At 32.6% G+C, this 21,182-nt stretch overlaps 4 protein-coding genes across 5 annotated transcripts in view; 3 read left to right on the plus strand and 1 right to left on the minus strand.

Moving 5' to 3' along the window:
- The window catches only part of LOC142223090 (uncharacterized), a 44,361-nt gene extending 31,800 nt beyond the window's left edge, over positions 1-12,561 (minus strand). Inside the window, exons 1-8 of the mRNA XM_075292959.1 lie at positions 12,363-12,561; positions 11,244-11,613; positions 11,005-11,185; positions 10,654-10,920; positions 10,317-10,591; positions 9,115-9,245; positions 8,148-9,039; positions 6,734-6,880 (exon numbers count right to left, since the gene is read on the minus strand). Of these exons, the coding sequence (XP_075149074.1) occupies positions 6,734-6,880; positions 8,148-9,039; positions 9,115-9,245; positions 10,317-10,591; positions 10,654-10,920; positions 11,005-11,185; positions 11,244-11,460 (2,110 nt within the window). The 5' untranslated portion in view covers positions 11,461-11,613; positions 12,363-12,561. The remainder of the gene's footprint in view (positions 1-6,733; positions 6,881-8,147; positions 9,040-9,114; positions 9,246-10,316; positions 10,592-10,653; positions 10,921-11,004; positions 11,186-11,243; positions 11,614-12,362) is intronic.
- On the plus strand, positions 5,039-6,805 carry Ir100a (Ionotropic receptor 100a). Its single transcript, XM_075292963.1, has 2 exons — positions 5,039-5,507; positions 5,575-6,805. Exons 1-2 carry the CDS (start codon positions 5,050-5,052, stop codon positions 6,683-6,685), a joined length of 1,569 nt encoding a protein of 522 aa, XP_075149078.1. The 5' UTR covers positions 5,039-5,049; the 3' UTR covers positions 6,686-6,805.
- A 2,222-nt stretch (positions 12,562-14,783) lies between the features above and the next one.
- LOC142223125 (uncharacterized) lies at positions 14,784-16,211 on the plus strand. The gene is made up of 3 exons (XM_075292965.1): positions 14,784-14,925; positions 15,055-15,438; positions 15,508-16,211. The coding sequence occupies exons 1-3, from the start codon at positions 14,891-14,893 to the stop codon at positions 16,106-16,108; spliced, it is 1,020 nt and encodes a 339-aa protein (XP_075149080.1). The 5' UTR covers positions 14,784-14,890; the 3' UTR covers positions 16,109-16,211.
- Positions 16,212-16,722: 511 nt separating this feature from the next.
- On the plus strand, positions 16,723-17,778 carry LOC142219726 (uncharacterized). 2 transcript variants are annotated; one of them, XM_075288590.1, is made up of 2 exons: positions 16,723-16,858; positions 16,922-17,778. In XM_075288590.1, exons 1-2 carry the CDS (start codon positions 16,834-16,836, stop codon positions 17,605-17,607), a joined length of 711 nt encoding a protein of 236 aa, XP_075144705.1. In that variant the 5' UTR covers positions 16,723-16,833; the 3' UTR covers positions 17,608-17,778. The 2 variants fall into 2 exon arrangements, with proteins under 2 accessions (XP_075144705.1, XP_075144706.1); XM_075288591.1 differs by having other exon boundaries at positions 16,925-17,778.
- Positions 17,779-21,182: the final 3,404 nt, after the last annotated feature.

A 21,182-nucleotide genomic window follows, 5' to 3' on the forward strand; every position in this document is an offset into this window, starting at 1 on the left:
ATATCAACGAAACTTGTCATTAAAATTGAGCCAACGAAACACATTCGTAAATATAACGAATTTTCTGTTGAAAACGATACGTTTCCTACTAATAGCGAACGTTTTCATTGACCCAATGCAAATGTTTCGTTGTATCAATGAAATGATTTTTTTTGTGTATTTTGTGAGAAATTTGTATTTAGTGAATTTATCTTTTTTTAATTCAGTTAACTAAAGTAAACAAACACAATCTATTAGAAAAATATCGACCTTATTGTATCTTCATTTTTTTATGATTTCTAGAATTTCTAATCAGGCTTTCAAGTTCATGAATTTATGCAAATAAACGATTATTTATTTCATATTTTTATCCTACGTTTCGATGAGGATTTCCATCTTCCTCAGGGATGTACTTTATTGAAATCTGGCAATTCTACACTAAAAAAACGGTGAACCCACCAGGATGAAAACTTTTGATTAATTTTAGAAAATTTTGAATATTTTTAGGAATTTTTAACTAAACAGTACTACAAGCGCTGGCATCACGCCGATATCACAAAAATAAGTAAATATTTTTCGACAAATTCAAGAAAATTTATTAGACGTAAATGTTTTTTTTTTCACTTGTTAAAGAAACTTTTGTAGTTTGAAAGAAAAAATTGGAGTTAAAAATTGCAAGAATGTCTCTAGTGACATACGAAGTTCATGGTGGACGCTTTTGTAGTAAAATTTAAAGAAATAATGAACTATTTTGTGAGAAATACGAATTAGTAAATTTGTATGCTTAATTTGTGTATAATTTTTTTTCTCCGTTTTTTAGTTCATTTATCTAATGTACGCAAAAAATTATTGGAGTTAATCAAACTTTCTCCAAACATAATAATTTTATAAACTAAAATATAGTTAAATTGGCTTTAGTGAAATAAAGAGTTCACTTTTTTTTGAGTGTATGTTGAAATAGGAAACAAATACTGCAGAATTAGCAAACGTGTTTAGTAAAAAATTTTGAAAAACATCTTTGCTGAAATATCACACTGCATTAGTTCAAATATCTGACATTTTTTGTCCTGTCAACAACCTTTGAAATATTATATGCGACCGAAGACTGTGACACGTGGAATTTTTTAGTCCAGAACAAATATTTCTGCTGGACTCAATTTCGTAGGTTTAATGTATAAAAATCTTATGGTCTTTTAATTAAAAAAAAAATATTTTAACTAAAGTGTAAATTACGATAGCCGTGTAGATCCCATATTAAAAAGGGCTGTTTTGGCCTTATGGCAGTTCAGAGGAAACTTGTGATAAAGAAGATAGAAATTTCATTGAAATATATAATATACACGCAAAAAAATAGTTCTTTGCTCCCAAACGAAATTTTAGACAAAAAAATATCGTTTCTCATTTGCTTTTCGCTGTAAGGAAGTTTATTTGGAAGAAAAGTATATACTTTTTGTGATAAACGTTTATTCTTTTCCAGGATGTAAAAACAATTTCATAAAGCCTAACTCCAAAAAAAATAATCTTTTCTGGCTAATTGCATTTTCCTCACATCTTACTCACTTCTACGAGGTTTTTAGTTCATAGCAGCTGTTTCTGTAATACAAACAATGTAGAACAAATTATTCGATTTTATAAATGTTTCCTGGCCTGGACGAAGAATCGAACCGCGGACCATACAATTTGTAAGCCAACACACTATCCACTGGGCGTAGCCATTATTGTCATCAACAGTCAAACAGTTATATTTATATAGCATCATTTTCGGCGCCTACGACCCGGTTAAACAAACTTTATTTACATATACATTTAGTTGGCCACCGTGGAGCAATGGTTAGTTCGTCCGCCTTGCATACCAAGAGTCGTGGGTTCGATCCCTGGTTCGATATTAAATTTTAACTGTAAAATGTGTCTTATTGAAGACTTAGTCAGAAAAGTATAGTGCTTGATATAAACGAAATGGATTCTGTTTTCCACGAGGTTTTTAGTTCATAGCAGCTTTCTCTGTAATACAAACAATGTAGAACAAATTATTCGATTTTATAAATTTTTCCTTTCGCCTGGACGGAGAATCGACCCGCGGACCATACAATTTGTAAGCTAACACACTATTCACTGGGCGTAGCTGTTATTGTCATCAACAGTCAAACAGTTATATTTATATAGCATCGTTTTCGGCGCCCACGACCCGGTTAAACAAACTTTATTTACATATACATTTAATTGGGCACCGTCGTGGGTTCGATCCCTGGTGCGATATTAAATTTTAACTGTAAAATGTGTCTTATTAAAGACTTAAAATCAGAAAAGTTAGTGCTTGATATAAACGAAATGGATTCTGTTTTTGTTTCAAAAATAATTGTTTTATTAAAAAAATAAAAATTTTGTAACAAACGAATTTTTTGGTAATAAAAATTTAAAATTTTCGAAGAAATTCAAAAAAGTCTAACAAAAGAAAAACGTTTTCGGTACACGTTTCCAAATGTTTTTTTCTTTGCGTGTAGATTCATTACTATCTGGTGTCGGTTTTTGTAACGGAATCAGGATAACTGGTGTCTATTTTGGAACCCTAACGCGGGTGAAACGGATTTTTTTGGCTGAAGCCGAAGATGAATATTTTAAAACGAAGTAAATAATTAGATAATTTTATATTATATACAGAAAAAAGAGTTTCTTTTCTGAGGACCGAAGTTTTAGACAAAGTAATTTTTCTTTTGACGATAAAAATGCTTCTTTTAAAGCAAATAAAAAATATCAAAGACAATGGTTGAATCGCTTATCACAAATTCGGATTTATTTTCTCTAAAAGAAAATACATCATAAAAAATGCGAATTTCGTTTGTCTAAAATTTCGTTCTGGAGGAAAGTATTTTTTCTTTGGGTGTACCGTCTTTTTTATCAAATAGAAAAGAATTTTCTTTGAGATCGTTTCTTTTTTATTTAAAAAAAATTAAATACGTAATTGACTAAAAACGTAAAAAATAGTTTGAAATTATATTATTAATACAAAATTGTTCTTTAAAAAACTTGTTGTCGGATGTCCTGAATTTGCATCACTTTTCCGAATTCAATATTTTGGATGTGAATTAATAAATGAAATAAATTTTTTTATAATTTTTAATGAATTGTAATGCATTCCAACGCTTGTCTGAAACGTTTTACCCCAAATATTTTCAAATTCGCAATTTTTCTATAATGGATTTAGCCGTTTCTTCTTTTTTTTGACAAACTTATAATAATTTAATTAAAATTTTATACTATTTTAATAATTCTTACTCTGTTTTTACCTATTTGAAACAAAAGAGGTAAAAGTACCCATTAAAAATATGAAAAAAGCGAGTTATAAAGAATTGAATTAAAAGAATTTCCTGTGTAGTTAAAATAAAAAGGATCTTTGGGAGAAAATTTTTGGAAGTACTTTTAAAGTTGTGCCTTAAGAACAACTTCCAAATTTTCTTGATGGGTTCATATACAATCAAACCGAAAGTTCTGAATACACAGAGGCGCTTTTCCTTTTTCAGATTAGGAGATTTGTCTCAGTATGGACTCGCAAAAAAAATCGTTTAGAAAATGGGTATCGTAATGGTTGTTTTTGTTGTTGAAATGTTTGAACTCCTTTATCATCAACAACGTTTTTTTTATTTCAAAATAACATTCGATGTTGTTTATATCAATCAATATTCTCTTCTAACTATATATCTTATATAACACCCATTTTGATGTTTCGTAGTAAAAATTTAATATAATGGAATGTAATGCTGAACATCTTTTCGAAATCTTACAAAAATTTTCGGAATATAAGTCAAATTACATTGTTTCCCTCACCAAAAGTTGTATTTGGTATATGGTTTGTAAGAAAGGGGTATAAAGTGGTTTCTTTTCTTTAAATAAAGTTGCTTTACATCGACTTGTGTCGCCCAAAAATGTAATCTATAAACATAACTTCTTCACTTTGTGCGTTGTTGGTGTGTTGATGCTATAGTGGATAATGTATTTGCTTACAAACTGTATGGTCCGCGGTTCGATTCTCCGTTTGGACGAATGGTTAAATTTCCAAAAATTTTAAATCGATTATGGTAAACAATTTTTATTTGTTTAAAATTTCGTTTGGGAGGAAACATTTTTTTCCTGTAGACAATGGGTCATCAATAAAGCCGAACAGTATGTGAAAGGCTTAGTCATGTTCTTATTTTATGAGTCAGGGTTTAAATAGCCAACAAATACCCAATAACTCTATAAGTTACTGCTTGCATTTATGTCGGCTTAATACCATCAAAAAGGGTGACTTATAGATCTACTTAAAGCCGTGATATTAATTCGTAAGAAAAGATGAGGGCAATGTCATTTGCCCTTCCAATACCTTTGGGCATAAAAGGTAACTATTTGTATTGCTGCAAAAAAGTCAATTTCATTCATCTTTCCTCGAACTTGGTGCAACGATAATGTTCATTCAAAATGAAGATGATATTATGATGACCCGAGAAACTAGGTTGATTCAAATCTTGCTATTCAGTATTTCATATAGTTTACTTTACCAGAATAATATATATTTTATTATTATTAAAAAGATAACTGAATATTAAATAAAATCTCATTTAAATTACTGTGCCTGCGATTGTATCTTCAGTTGCGTAGTGACAAGTGTGTGATTTTTGACAGCTTGGTCGTGTAAGTGATAGTGACAATTGATACCGCCTATTATTTTATATTTTAGGCAATATGAAAAGTAGTAGTTTCACATATCACGTATCACAAAAACAGATAAAAAGCTGTACAAAATATTTCAATCTTCTTAGTTAGAAGTTGGATTTCGAATATGCAGATATGTCTGCTAAGATATTGGCATTAACGATTCTTATTACACTGAACTGTAATCAAATACAATCATGGAATTTCTCGGACATACGTGAGATTATTAATACATGCGATTGTCTTTATATCCATATACGAAGTCAAATGTTAGGTGCTAATGTATTGTATAAGACATTATATAACACATTCCAAATACCATTTGAAAATTATCAATCAAATGGTAGTTTAATATCTAAGGAAACATCAAAATGTCGTCATAAAATGTTCGAATGTACCGATATGCAAGAATTATCCATCATCCTAGAGAATCAAGCTAATCGAGCTGGCTATCTTTTCTTGTTATTGGCAAACGATACAACAGACTGGTCGGATATTTTTAACAAAGCACAATATTTTTGGAATACATTGCGAATATATAAAATTATATACATGGCAAATGATGTCACTCAATTTTATCATCCTTTTGTAAACGATGAGCAAGGAAACTATGGTAGATTGGTCAACATCAGGGAATATAACATAAACAATATATTTCATAATATGAATGGCTACACACTGCGGGTTTATATTTTCGATTCGGTGTTTTCAAGCGTATTGGCAGATGGCAATGAAATGAAAGTAACCGGCGTAAAAGGTACCGAGGCCAATGTGGCTTATTTACTAGAACAGTATTTGAATTTTTCGATGTATTTACAATGGCCAGATGATGATTTTTTTGGGTAAGTGATTTTCAATTTTCCAATATATTTAATTTTCTTTGAAAAAGAGTATTTTTTGGTCTTGAAGAGCTCGCTTAGAAAATGGTTCATTTAATGGTGCCATTGGACGTTTGGAACGTAATGAAACGGATATAAGTTTAACTGGATTTTTTATCAAGGACTATTTGGCTCGTGGCATTGATTTCTCAGCGTCTGTGTATATGGACAAACTATGCTGCTACGTTAAGAAATCACAACGTATACCAGCATCCATTCTACCGCTCTATGCAGTCCATGAAAGTATTTGGCTTGTCTATGTGATTGTGGGCACACTATCCTCCTTTTTCTGGATGCTCTTAAGACGTGTAAATCTAAGATTAAATAGTGAAGAATTGATGCAAGTAAAGAGTATGCGATTTGAGTGGTATGTTATATTCACCGATACCTGGGTATTATGGGTACGCATGATTATTACCCGGTTTCCTCCTTCGAATGCGGAGCGTATTTTTGCCATTTCATTGTGTTTAGTTAGTGTGATTATTGGGGCAATAATAGATTCAAGTTTGGCCACTGTGTATATAGAACCTTTGTATTACAAAGACATAAATACGTTGGCTGAATTGGAAAAGGCACATATGCGAATATTCTATAAACATGCAGCTATCAGAGATGATTTATTTACTGGTCACAGCTCGGAAATCTATCAGAGCCTAGATAGGCGTATGATATTAGTTGGGGAACCGGAAGAACGCCTCATAAGTATTATGGCTAAACGTGGAGGATTTGTTGCAGTTACAAGGGCCGCATCGTTGGACTTAGTTGACATTTACTATTTTGTAACAAAAAAAGTTTTCATGATACCCGAATGTCCGAAGCTCTATAATATTGCTTTTCCCATGATGAAAAATTCACCTTATGAAGAAGAAATAAACTTGGCTCTTACAAAATTTCTTGCAGCTGGTTTAATAAACTACTGGATTGAAGGAGAAAAATATAAATCGAGAAGTCGAATACATTTGTTTCAAGACTATGTAGCAGAATCAGAACATAAATGGAAAGTATTGAGTATAGTAGATTTGCAATTGGCATTCTATGTCCTCGCCACAGGATCAATACTGTCGGCTATATTATTTTGTGGTGAATTTATACACCACTCTTATAGGGTTCGAAGGAAACAATTAATACAAAGGGATCTATAGATATATATCCAGTTATTGTGTATTCGTTTTTTTAGATAATTTACTTACCTCGGAAATTCGATGTGATTCCTGTACTAGTGCTGGGCATATTTGCGTTATGGGAAGTTGCAGGAGGTGAATTTGCAGTATTAGAACGACTAGTACTGCTAAATGCTAATTTTTCAGAATCTTCACCCGTTGAGCAGTCCAGAGAATCTGTGAAAAAAAATTTGAAGAAATGAAAATTGAGTAAATCTGCATTATTACAAATTTCGTTATACAAATGTAAATAAACTGATATTGATTTAATTTTGCTTTTTATTACTAAATATTAGCTTGATTATAATGGAATAAATAAAAATAAAAATTAATGTAGGGCTATAGAGGATGACATCAATCCGTTAAAAAAAATGTCATCCACTTTGATCATATTGTTCCATTGCGATTCCTCAACGTTATTTCGTATCTCATCTTCTGTTTTAATCGGTCAGTATTAACCCATGTTATTTATATTCTCTCCAATACGTTTTCTAAGTCTTCTCAGAATCCTTGCTTAAGGATTTATACAAACGTAACTAAACTATTGTTTTAATATGCTACTAAGTAAGTCTTGGCAGCCACCGTGGTGCAATGGTTAGCATGCCCGCCTTGTTCCATTCCTACTTCGACCGAACACCAAAAAGTTTTTCAGCGGTGGTTTTCCCGCCTCAGTAATGCTAGTGACATTTCTGAGGGTTTCAAAGCTTCTCTAAGTGGTTTGACTGCAATGTGGAACGCCGTTCGGACTCGGCTATAAAAAGGAGGTCCCTTGTCATTGAGCTTAATTTGGAATGTGGTATCACAATGGACTGAATAGTCTAAGTGAGCCTGATACATCGGGCTGCCACCTAACCTAACCTAACCTACTAAGTAAGTCTTCTAGGTATTCCACCCAGAAGCCTTGCCTCAGTATTACTGCTAAATATACAACCATATTATTACTTTATTAAAAATAAAAGTTTAAACTCCGTGTATGATATATTTTCTATTAAGAAAGCGGTTAGGACAATTTGACATATTGTTGACACACGAATTATTGGTACTACCTTTTGGGATTTAGCTCAATTATAAGCATACATGGTCCGAACAGAAAAAATATCAATAAAATATTTCCAACTAAGTTGATTGATTTTGAAACCTTTTAATCAAATTACAAAAAATATCTTATTTATTTTTTGAAAATTTGTGCATTATTAAATATAATTGAATATAATAATTGAATATTTCGGCCGCAAACTCGAATAGTCGAAAGTCGATTTTTGCAAATTTTGAAAATTCAATTTCTTGATTCTCTTTCAAACCCATACTAATTTTGAAAATAATGCAGAATAAAACCACCAACTCATTGAAAACACGTAATAATTTTCCAATTTATATACAGTAACATACCCTCGGAGACACAAATATAATGTAAGTATTATAGAACGTGAGTAAGTATATTTACCATTTTTGGAAGGAGATTGCTTTAGATTGGTCTTTTTGTTATTGGAAGATGCAGCAAAGAGAAGAGCAGCAGCTTTCGATGTGGAAGGTTTCTCATTGTTGTTGCAACTATTGCCTTTGTTTGTGTTGAGTGGTTTATCAGACCGTCGATTAATTGACAGACGATTCTTTTGTTTTGAAGTTTTGGATGCACGGTTATTTCGGCCACTGACAACGACAATTAATTTATGAGAACGCCGACCATCAAGCCTAGCTCCTTTTAAGGCTAAACGTCTCAATGATTTACGTTTCTTTGAGATTAAATATGCTATTCTATTTGCCGGTTTCAATTTTGATGTAGGAGTTTTCGACTTTCTAACATTTCTTCGGCTCCGTCGTTGAGTCTTTGAAGCATTTTGTTTTGCCAATGGTTTGCGTTTAAATGTATGGCGTGTTTTCTCAACATTTCTCACAGACGAATCATTATTTTCATTATCACTATCACTATCGGATGATGTGCTTGATATACTGGAACTCGATGAACGATAACTCGAGCTAGAACTAGAACTACTGCTGCTGCTGCTACTTGCACTACTGCTACTACTACTAGAACTGCTCTCACAACTGGAACGCGTTATGGAAGTAATGCTTCGGCCTTCTTCGGCATCGGAAGAACTGCTATTCGGATCCCATCCTTCGATCTCTTGTTGTATAAGAGAATCGAAAAATGCCATCATACGTGGATCTTCATTAGTATTCTCACTGCTGTAGTCATGAGATAAATGATGCCAATTTTCCGGTAATGCCATAGTGAATAAATTGTAGGGAGAATAGAGTTCACGAGGGTTATCGGAACACGTTGACTCCTCCACTAATGAGCCGGACCAATTGTGTTGTGCGAATGGACTCCAAATCTACAATTATATTTTGTAAAAATTTTGTCGTATATTTAACGCAAAAAAATTTTTGATTATAAAGATTTTACATACTTTCACAATTTTTTCCACTCCTGATGAAGCGAGTAGACATTTTTCACGATTATAACGTACTTGATTCACAATAGAACGATGTCCATAGAGTACCATTTGTGTGTGTTCAACCCATTGTTCTGTATCGTCGACTGCAATAATAAAAAATATATAAATCCTTAATAATTTACAAATTACAACAACAATTGTATTAGGAAAGTTTCAAATGTGGACATGCCAGTTATCTTCGTTTTATCAAGAAGAAAAACTGTTATACGCTTTATAACCGTTTGCGTAGTATTAAATTATCTAATTGAATTTGTGATGCATGTTGATATAGAATGCTTAGCATGAACTGACAATACTGACCGCTTTCGCCTCATTTATTCACGTATGTATTGCATACTGAATACAAATAAAATAAAATAAATTGGGTGATCGATCAATATGGAGAACGGGACCAATAAAAGTCACCCTGCGTATTTATATACCTAACACAATATTAATTTTCAATTCGGATCATATGCAGAAACCCGTCTTTATGGGCGAATAAAAATGTCATATATTCTATACACATGCAGTGACATGAGTTGCACATGAGTGTTGTTGGGATGTATGACTGCTATATCAAAAAGGATCAATTTTCCCCAAATTTGAGAAACCTTGTTCTACTACGGAATGCAGACAGACTAGCACATTAATTGATTCCACAAATTTTTGAATTAAAGCCAAAATCAATCACGAAATTAATTATATCGATTATTCTTTTAATTGAAACAATTAATTTTTTAATTGATGGTGGTGATTGATACTAGTAGTTAAGTGAATCAATCAATTCCGTGATTGAGGACAAAAAATAATTTTTTCCTGTGTATGTGAACTCTTTTGTTAAAAAATGAAAAGATGGCGTTAATGCAACTTAAAGTCTTTACTATTAATTCTAAGGGACGGTTTTTCAATGTGCTCTTATTATTTATCGTGACCAGGAGTCCATGCACCGGTTAAGTATTAATTGGAGGATGAAAAACTGGCCAATATGACTTTTATATGTATTACATTTTCTACCCTATGCATAATTGTTAGAGAAATGTGAGAGGTAACTCAATTTAAAAGTCCATTCGGTAAGTTGTCACCGAACACCTAAGGAATGAAATTTCGAAGGGCGTTACGTGTCTACTGTAATTTTTATAAAAAATACATATGACGATTTCCATGGAACTTACAGTCAATATCAGATAAGCGCCAAACATATAGATTAAAATCATCCGATCCCGAAATCACCAGCTCATCATCTTCGCCAGCGAAGGTACAGCTTTTCATTGTGCATGAATTGTAATAATTGCCATGATAAAAAGTACAAATTCTTTGTGGTGAGTTAACACTATATAATATGGGAGTTAAACGGCGGCGTAAGCCAAGAATTAAATTTCCAGTCCGATTGAAACGTACGCTCATACAACTGCGAAGATTTTGTATATTCCCATACTGTATAACTGGCCTGTAAATGATCAAAAATACAATGTAACTTGTCGTTTTAAAGGAAAGGCCCTTTCTTCTTACTCTTTCGGTTTTCGTGTGTCATACAATGCGGCTCCTTTCTTTGAATTAGCTGTGACCATTAGGTGGCTCATTGTGGGATGAAACTCTACCGCATGAAAAGATGATGACAATGAAGCCACCACCAATGGATCGGCGGGATCTGTTCGTTGGTCAAACAAAAGTATAACTCCATTCTCAGATGCTGTAGCAAAAATACTGTCGTTTTGGGGATCTATTGATAGACCATAAACGGGCTCTTCGTGCTTAAAAACATTATCTAATTTTCCACTGCAATGTAAAATAAATTTTTGATATAGATTTTTATAAATTTCAATATATTATTATTTCTTTTAGGAAACATTTCAAACATACGTTTCAAAATCATGAGAAATTGCCAAGGCATCATTACCACCAGATATCAGTTTGCGATTTTGGCTATCGAACCCTAAACAAAATATATTGCTTGATTGTTCGGTAGCCAACGATCTAGGATTCGCCGTACCACTCAACGATTTTTCAATATCCCATACTAATACTCGTTTATCGTCTCCACCTAGAAATGGGAAAATATTTAATTATCTAAATTACTTATCATTGTATCAGGACATTACCTGATGCCAAAAATTGGCCACCATGTGAGAACTCAATTGCATTAACGCAACCAAAATGTCCTTTTAAATCCGTTTTGTATAAGTTCTTGGCAACTCGTAAACGTTCTCGATACAAACGAGAGGCAAATGATCTAGAATATCCGTTCACCTTTGCATTAGATTCACGTTGTAATAATTGGTGACTTAAATTGCTCGTCGCATCGCCTAGTTCAATCATTTTGGATGTGAAGACTATTACTTTGACCACAATTAATATACTTAAACTGTGCTCCACTTCTCACACTTCGAATATGCAGTTCAGTTCAGGTGTTGCAAAGGTTTGCTCTGTGTAAATGAATCCATTTTCGAAACCACGTTCATGTTTTGTTTTCTGAAATTAGGAAATTATATTAATCGTGTAGTAATAGTGTTAAGTGCAAATAGTTAAGTATTTTCTTTTCGATTACAGTGGAAGCAAAAAATGACATTAATTAAATTTTGAAAAATTTGTACAAAAAAACAGTAGGGACATGCAAAAGTTGAGTAAAACCAATATAAACCATTGCAAAACGTACTCTTTCTAATTTTTTTAACTAAACCTATATTGCCAGATATGTCGATTTGGAGCACATATTTGTCGTATTGGATTTGGAATTCTACACACAAAATCTACCCAAATATAATGAATTTGGTATCCAAATAAATGTTATTCACAATTAAATTAAAGAACCTCATACCCGTTAACCCGGATAGATCCTGTGTCCCATATAGGCTCTCATATTAAAGCTATTTTCGATAAAAAAAAAGCTTTAGAAACCATAACAAATTATATATAAAAAATTTGCGCGTATTAAAAATGGAATTTTTCATAAATTCCACGATTATATCTTTGGGTAACATAAATATATACAAAATATAAAGGCGTCATAAATCATTGGACCAAGACTGTTTAACAGATGTTTTGTGATTGTATACCAACTATAATATACGAACCCTAAAGTATTACTAATAGTTCATGTAATTTTTCATATTAGACAAAACAAAGATAGAATTAAGAAGCTTAATATTAAAATAACAATTATTCGGGATGTAATACGTAAATTCAATACATCATAATTTAAATAATATTAGCAATCTTACTTTACACTCTCCGACGATGGATTCTCTCAGCTGCTGTTACTCCTTACACCAATTATTACACAAATATATTGCATCCAATATATTTCCATGAGATTTCATTAGTTATTTTTACATCCACAATTTGAAGTAGAATTGATTAAAATACCATTCGTTGATTGAGAGAGAATTTGATTAAAAACGTAGAACAACGTAGCCGTGTATGATAATATTGACGACGGTCAATACGTTGGTTTGTGGTCGGCTTAAAAATGCGTGGCATAACACAATTTTATATGATTTAGTACTATGTTTCCCTATCATTTCAGCGGGCAGAAAAGAATTCAAAGAAGGAGACAGGGCAATCGCAGCACTCTCATTTGTTGGCAGTGCTGAAAATGCCCGTAATTTGCCTCTATGCGTGGCGCTATTTTCACAACAGAATTCGAAGCCTTTTCGCACTTTTGCCTGTTTTTTTTTTAGAAAAGAACCTAAAGAGTACATTTTCCGGGCAAAATGCAAAAAAAGTGTGCATTTTTTACAAGAAAAGAAAACGCCATTAGATTTCCTTAGATTTTCAATAGAGGAATATCTGCTGGCTCGAAGAGGACTTCTATCAAATCTATAACAAATAAATCTATTTGACATGTACAACTGTGGGTTTAGTACTATGGACTTTTTCAGTTTGCAAACAAAACAGCTGTTAAATCCGCATATGATCAAAATCTTGATTGGATCGATAACAAATTTATCGATTATTTAGTCATCGCCTACAATTCGTAGCGATTGGCTACATGTAAGATTTTTTTAAAACATAGACATCCCGTCCGGAAAACTTATAGTCTGGACGGCCCATTAGATATTGTATACGACCGGTACTATATTCGGTTTTCGAGTTGAAAGCATTTAATTTTCACGGATGCTTTCTCTAAAGGCCGGTATGCACCTCTAGCGAAATTTTCGGTAGCAAAAAATTATTTAAGTCTACAACAAAAAAAACAGGGCTGTGTACACAAATTTTAAACCAGCTAATCGCTTTTAAAAATTGTTAATATATGTTCCAAATATTCCTCAAATAAATTGTTTATTATTTACAGACCTTTTAAAACTTTTACGCACACAATGATTGTAATAAATTAAATGTTTGCTGCCAAAATATGCTTTTGACAACCCTGTTATTTTCATTAGAGGTGCGTACCAGCTTACGAAATTGAACGCTACCGAAAATTTCGTTAGCATAAATAGCAATGCATTTCTTATGGGAATGAAATTTTTCGCTAGAGGTGCATACCGGCCTTAAACTAATGAAAAATACAAATGAAACCAAGCATATTCCTATTAAATTGATAAAAGTTTTTAGTGCGAGAGATCGTACGCAAACATTGAGTAAAATTTTCTGCAATAAGAATAAATTATTTTAGAGTAAGCCTAAGAGCACGTTTTCGCACGAAAAACTGTTATCCTCCATGTAAAATCGTTTGCGCCGAATAAATCTTTGTTTTGACTTTTTTTAGATTAGATAGTGATCTCTAAAATTTTCGCAGGCAAAAATAAGCAAGCATATTATTTCGCACAAAAGGGTTAATTTCATTGTGATAAATGCTGATATTCGTTTTTCGCAGAAACAAACTTAATACTAAAGGCCGGTATGCACCTCTAGCGAAAAATTTCATTCCCATAAGAAATGCATTGCTATTTATGCTAACGAAATTTTCGGTAGCGTTCAATTTCGTAAGCTGGTACGCACCTCTAATGAAAATAACAGGGTTGTCAAAAGCATATTTTGGCAGCAAACATTTAATTTATTATAATCATTGTGTGCGTAAAAGTTTTAAAAGGTCTGTAAATAATAAACAATTTATTTGAGGAATATTTGGAACATATATTAACAATTTTTAAAAGTGATTAGCTGGTTTAAAATTTGTGTACACAGCCCTGTTTTTTTGTTGTAGACTTATGGCGTTTTCTTTTCTTATGAAAAATGCGCACTTTTTTTGCATTTTGGCCGGAAAATGTACTTTTTAGGTTCTTTTCTAAAAAAACAGGCAAAAGTGCGAAAAGGCTTCGAATTCTGTTGTGAAAATAGTGCCACGCATAGAGGCAAATTACGGGCATTTTCAGCACTGCCAACAAACGAGAGTGCTGCGATTGCCCTGTTTCCTTCTTTGAATTCTTTTCTGCCCGCTGAAATGATAGCCTTTTTTTGGGTTGCTGGTAACATTTTAAAAATGCGCATTCTGTACAGACAAAATGACGGCAAAGCACTTTTTTCAGAAAAGAAAACACCATTAAATAAATTTTTGCTACCGAAAATTTCGCTAGAGGTGCATACCGGCCTTAACCGCGAAATACACGTTTATTTAAAACTGTTACGAATTCAACGTTACGTATTCATTAATTAAATTTTAACTCGCAAATATCAGAACGTTTTTGTGAGAGGTTGAACACTATGACAGCGTTGGGTTCGTAATAGTAGCTATCGAGAAAAATTACAAGAAATTTTATTTCATATAAAAGAAAATATACATTGTTACTATAAAGAAAGACATAAAATGAGTTTTCGTGATGATCCCAATGATCCAGATTGGTAAGCAGACAAATAAAAATTTATGTAGTAATGAGGATCATTTGAAAAAAACAGCCTTGTATCATTCCCTTACTATTTTGGTGCCTTTCTCTTTCCTTAAACTACCTTTTTCGAAACACTATTTTTTAGGAACTCAAAATCATCCCAGCGAAAAGGTGAAGCGACCGTTAAAGACAGTATAAATAACTCAAATAATAAACCAAAATATTCCCAGAAATTTTGTGAAAAATGGTTAAAAATATTTTATCCGTGGCTAGAAAGATGTGATGATGACCCCAATAAACCTTTCTGTCGGGCTTGTCTTTGTAGACTTGATTGCAATCGATGTCACTTACAGCGACATGAAAGAACTACGAAACATGCAAGAAATCTGGATATCCTTCTCAGTAAAGGGGAAGGAGGTACCAAGCAGCATTTAAGCATAAGACGGGAACGAAGTAAATATTATAAACAAAGACCGAGAGACCCTTCTGAAATGTCACAAGAAGACTTCATGGATGAATACATTGACGAGTAATATTTTGCTGGAAAAAGTTATTTCTGAATATGATTTGGTTAACATGTTTTTCTTTTTATACCTAGGCCTGAAGTCCAAAATGAATTCACTTATGAACAACAAACCGATGATCAAACATCTGAAGGCCAATACTCGCAAGAAGATAATACCATGGATAACACAGAAACCGAAATAATAACGGGTGATATTGTTGATCAAATAGTAGTTAAAAGACCATCCGTAAACAAAATTAATAACGACAGACCTCGAAAAATCCTTAAATCGGAGAACTCAATAATTGAGGAAGCAACGGACCGAAAGGAAGGCATGAAACTTTTGCTGCAAATACAAAAAGACAAGAATGATCTTATGGATTCGTTCAAGGAATTAATGGGTGGTAGTATACCACTATCTTCTCCACCTAGGGAGAAAAATCATGTCGATTTATTTTTCGAAAGTGTTAGTTCAAGTGTGAAAGCCTTATCACCAAAGTTGATAGCCGAGGCAAAAATGAGAGTTTCGCAGTTGATATGTGAGCTGGAATTGCGAGCACTTACGGAAAATGATGTCCATCAACAATCAACGATGGTGCTGGCAAATGAAACAACAACTGGGACTTATGTAATAGGTCACAATCCTGGTATGCAACATCAACATATTGAAGCGCATTACGAAGCCTTAAGTTGACAATCGATTTTTGAGAATATAAACTGAATTCTAGAACTAAATTAGATATATAGGTATAATAAATATTTTTAATAAATAAATAAAATTTGGTATATAAACAAAATGAGCTAACATAAAAACATGTGGCTGGGTGGAATAAGACGGCAAGCCATTGTCTCATAATGTTACATTCAGCTCCTAATAAATGGGTTATTAAAGAGAAATCCTACCTACGAATTTTTGTTACTTTCAAAATAGAATGCCAGTTACATTCAAAAAACAAAATGAGCTAACATAAAAATATGTGGCTGGGTGGAATAAGACGGCAAGCCATTGTCTCATAATGTTACATTCAGCTCATAATTGCTGGAAAATGAGACCCGTTTTCTAAATAAATAAATATAACACGACTTTCGACTACAAAAGATTTGATTCGATAAAATTTTTGATACAACGGACAAACCATTCGTAATTAATGCTTATTGATGAATTTTTGGAAAAATATTTCGTTTTTGTTTTGTAACCATATAATAAACAACTTAATATTCAGCTTGTCATTAGTTGACATAAACTAAATTTAAACTAAATTTTTGGAAAAATATTTCGTTTTTGTTTTGTAACCATATAATAAACAACTTAATATTCAGCTTGTCATTAGTTGACATAAAGTAAATTCAAACTCAGATTTTAATACTTTTTAATATAAAAATCTTATTCAAAATTTTTTAAAATTAACAATAACCACCATGGACAGCAAGAAAAAATCATTTAGTAAGTTTTTTTGCACTTATAGAAAAATATATGCCCTCCCATTTTACATTCCCCATGTTCCAGAAGAAGTTTTGCGAACTCAAAGCGCTGAAATTCATTTAAAAGAACTACAAGAACGTTTGGAGTTGCTATGCATTACACATGATACTATGATTCAACAATTTGAAGAGCTTATTGGTGAAATAGAAGATGTTTCATCTTATTTGCTTATGCGAGAGAACTTCAATTGTTCTACAAATGAAAAAATTGAGAGATTGTCAAAATTTGAAGAAATTAAAAATTCTGATGCGGCCCACGAAAATGATGATACGAAGAATACAAATATAGATATAAAATCAATGCTTGAAAAATTTGAAAGGTTGAGCTTCAGTCAATTGGACTTCCATAAAGTCAAGGAATCTTTGGGAAAGGTACAAACTTTTTTCAATGTTTCGAAAAACAGCGGCAATGAATTAAAGAAATTACAAATCAGTACAAATATTCGTCAAAAAATTGATAAGCTTAGCCATAATAACAACCAGGAAATGGAAAATTGCGGGAATCGATTATACCTAAAGCAAAACCAACAAATCAATTCCTCATTTAATGAAAATGAAATGAATTCAAATTACGTTTCTTGTTGCAGTAGCTTTGATAGTTTATATAAAAACTATCAATTGGATAATCAGAGTTCGAATTTTACATCACTTAGTGGATATGACGGTGATGAGGACAGTCACTTTAATATGTTAATTGCAAAGGAACATTGAGTTTTCAAATATTGAATTAAAAGTCCTAAAAATTAATTATCTAAATTCCATATATTACAAATTATGTAGTGAGAAGGATTTAAGGAATTTAGTACTTTCTACCATATTGAACCGCTAGTTCAATATGGTAATCGCGAAATTTTGGAAAAATAAATAAAATATTTAAAAATACCTCAAACTTTTACTTAATATTCCAACAAAAAAGGTTGGCGAAAATGAAAGAAAACCTAAAGCATAATTAAGAATAATTAGTCTGCGACAACTTAAGTATAACATTTAATTTTTAAATTTTGAAAACATATGGCTTATTCGGCCCCAGTTTGACCCGAAGGATCAATTAATCAATTATACCACCGGGTGCAATGGTTAGTATGCCTGCCTTGCATACACAGGGTCGTGGGGTTAACCCCAGTTTTGATTTTCGATATTTTTATGACGCTAGTCTGTATATCGAATGCTAAATTCACATCGGTAACATAATGGAAGAGAATTAAATTAGTCTTGCTTGACGTGGAAAAGTTCACCCAAAGAAATTTGTTAGTAAGGACAGCAGAAATGTCTGCTAAAACAGCAGAAAGTCTGCTGAAAAAGGGACAGCAGTCACTGTTTGCTGATATAGCAAACATTCCCTGCTATTTTTTAAAGCTCGATTACACTAAAACATGTTTTATTTTTGCTAAAACAAATAAAAATATCAATTTAGAGCTATCCTAACATAATTAAAACAATATTTTATGAATATCTATAGTATTTGACAAAAATCTGAATATTTATCCAATTGCAGCATAACAGCAAACAAAATGTTTGCTAATCGTGTTTAGGAGATTGTAAGTATATTACAGTGCAAAAATATATCGAAACGTACTTTTGGTTATTAAATATGCTTTTGGGAATAATTTATAACCTAAATATTTTATAAATTGTTGTTCATTAGGCCATGAAGAACAAAAGTATAACAGCAGAAATCGACTGTTGATTTGAGCAGACTTTTTTCTATGAGTGTTGATACTTACCTCGAGTACCATCACACCACTACCTGCGCTGGGCATATGGTAGAATTTAAAAAGGATACCACTTAAACACCGTTTTTTATGTGAATTTCTTTAAATTACTTTATTGTATATTTATATTCGAAAATATTTTCTTATATTCTAATATTAATATAAATACCCCTAAAAGGTTATATTTTAGATGATTTAATGAGGTAGGGATGAGATGACGCATTATTTAGCTGTAAAACTTTACCTACACTCATAGAAAAAAGTCTGTTGTTAATAGCAAACGCTGTCTGTTGTTTTTAAGCAAGCAAAATGCTGCTGTTTTAGCAGTTTTTTGTTTGCTAAACAGCAACAATATGTTACTTTGGAAAAGCAGGCATACTGCAGAAAAGTCAGTAGTTTGCTGAAATTTTCTGCTGATCCGAATAAAATTATAAATTCACTAAGTCAAATGGACAATAGTAAAATGGTACACAGTATATAACTTCAAAAATTCAAAACAATCCGTATTTTTTGATTATGCAATAACATTTGTGAACAAACCATCCTTTTTAGTATTTAGTATTTTACACTTCTATGAATATGTGGTTAACATAAATATTTGTCCCGAACCACAAATCTAACATGTCAATGTCTTCGGTAGGTCGATATGTGGCTGTTTTACGAAATTTTATTTAACGTGCAAAAACAGCCGTAGAAAAACTCAACTTAATAAAGATCTTCTAAAAGGACCCTATATTTTTGTAAAGTATTTTCCAATAAGAGCTAGTATTTTCGTATTCGAAGAAAAATTTAATGTTTTGAGATAAATGTTCGTACGTTTATTTCATAATAAATCGAAAAGTATGCAGTTGATAATGAAAAGCAATTTCAACCAAATATATTCATGTGAATTCTATCGTTCTGGCTGTGATTCGACGCTGGGTTGATAGCATTCTTTCACATGGTCCACAGGAAGGGAAACAAATCTATTTTAGCACAAGTTGTTAAAAATAAAAAAATTGTTTTTTGAGTGTAGGAGGAGGGGTTTTAAATCGACAATGTAAAGTAAAAAATTTGGCGGAAAAGCCTAGTTTTCGAGATATCGACATCTGAAAATCGGTTTTTTCCTTTAATTTTTTGTTAATTCTAACAGCAACTTTTCATGAAATTAATAAAATTCCGTTTTTTGCGTATTTAGTAAAAATAGTACATTTTAAGCCGAAAATATTAAGTAACCCTTAAAAATTGGGTACAGGTGGCCAGACTTCGTCCGGGGTTTGAGAATTTCTCCTACGAACAGGACTCAAAGTGGGCTAACGCGAACTCAAAGGGAAAAGGTAGCCGGCCTTCGGCCGGGGTTTGAGACTTTCTCCAATGGACAGAGTCCAAAGTGGGCTAACGCGAACCCAAAGTGGACAGGTGGACGGCCTTCGGCCGGGGTTTGAGGCTTTCTCCTATGGACAGAGTCCAAAGTGAGCTAACGCTAACCCAGAACCTCTCCGGGTCCATGTTATTATAAATATTTTACTTTTAGGACGATTATGTGCGTATCCATCGCAAATCCAATATACGTGACAATGAAAACTTTATGGGCCCGTAACTCCGAAAATAGGTCTTTCCGCCAAAAAGTGGTATATAACATTTTGTGTTTAGAATCGAAAAGTCTACACGCTGGCCAAAAATTGGACCAATCGGACCACTTGTACTAAAGTAGATTTAAGCCAATGAATATATTACAATTAGCAAAGTTCATCTTAAATGCGAGTACTAAACCATTACAACCTTGCTATTTTAGGGAAATAATGCCAACTAAATATGGCCTAAGTGCATATTATATGCGTTTAGTATTATTCGCTTTATATCGATGGATCTGTTATAAATTAATGTTTTACTGTGATTCTGTGCCTGTGAAAAAATATATTACATTTTGTGTTTAGAATCGAAAAGTCTACACGCTGGCCAAAAATTGGACCAATTGGACCACTTGTACTAAAGTAGATTTAAGCCAATGAATATATTACAATTAGCCAAGTTCATCTTAAATGCGAGTACTAAACCATTACAACCTTGCTATTTTAGGGAAATAATGCCAACTAAATATGGCCTAAGTGCATATTATATGCGTTTAGTATTATTCGCTTTATATCGATGGATCTGTTATAAATTAATGTTTTACTGTGATTCTGTGCCTGTGAAAAAATACCACCCGTTGAAAAAACGTCCGGTTTCTCTTCATGCTCGTAAATATAATACTCTAACGTAAGAATTAAGACCAACTAGAATAAAAACGACCGAAAAATGACACGTTTCATCGATATATTTTCAGCCATTTAGCTTATAACAGACCCATTTGTACATGTTTGTTTGTATTCTCAATACCTTGCATTTAAGTACCAATAACTAGAGTGAATACATAGGTTAGGTTAGGTTATGTGGCAGCCCCGATGTATCAGGCTCACTTAGACTATTCAGTCCATTGTGATACCACAGTGGTGAACTTCTCTCTTATCACTGAGTGCTGCCCGATTCCATGTTAAGCTCAATGACAAGGGACCTCCTTTTTATAGCCGAGTCCGAACGGCGTTCCACATTCCA

This window comes from Haematobia irritans, chromosome 1 (assembly GCF_050003625.1).
Source record: "Haematobia irritans isolate KBUSLIRL chromosome 1, ASM5000362v1, whole genome shotgun sequence".
Lineage (NCBI taxonomy): Eukaryota > Metazoa > Arthropoda > Insecta > Diptera > Muscidae > Haematobia > Haematobia irritans.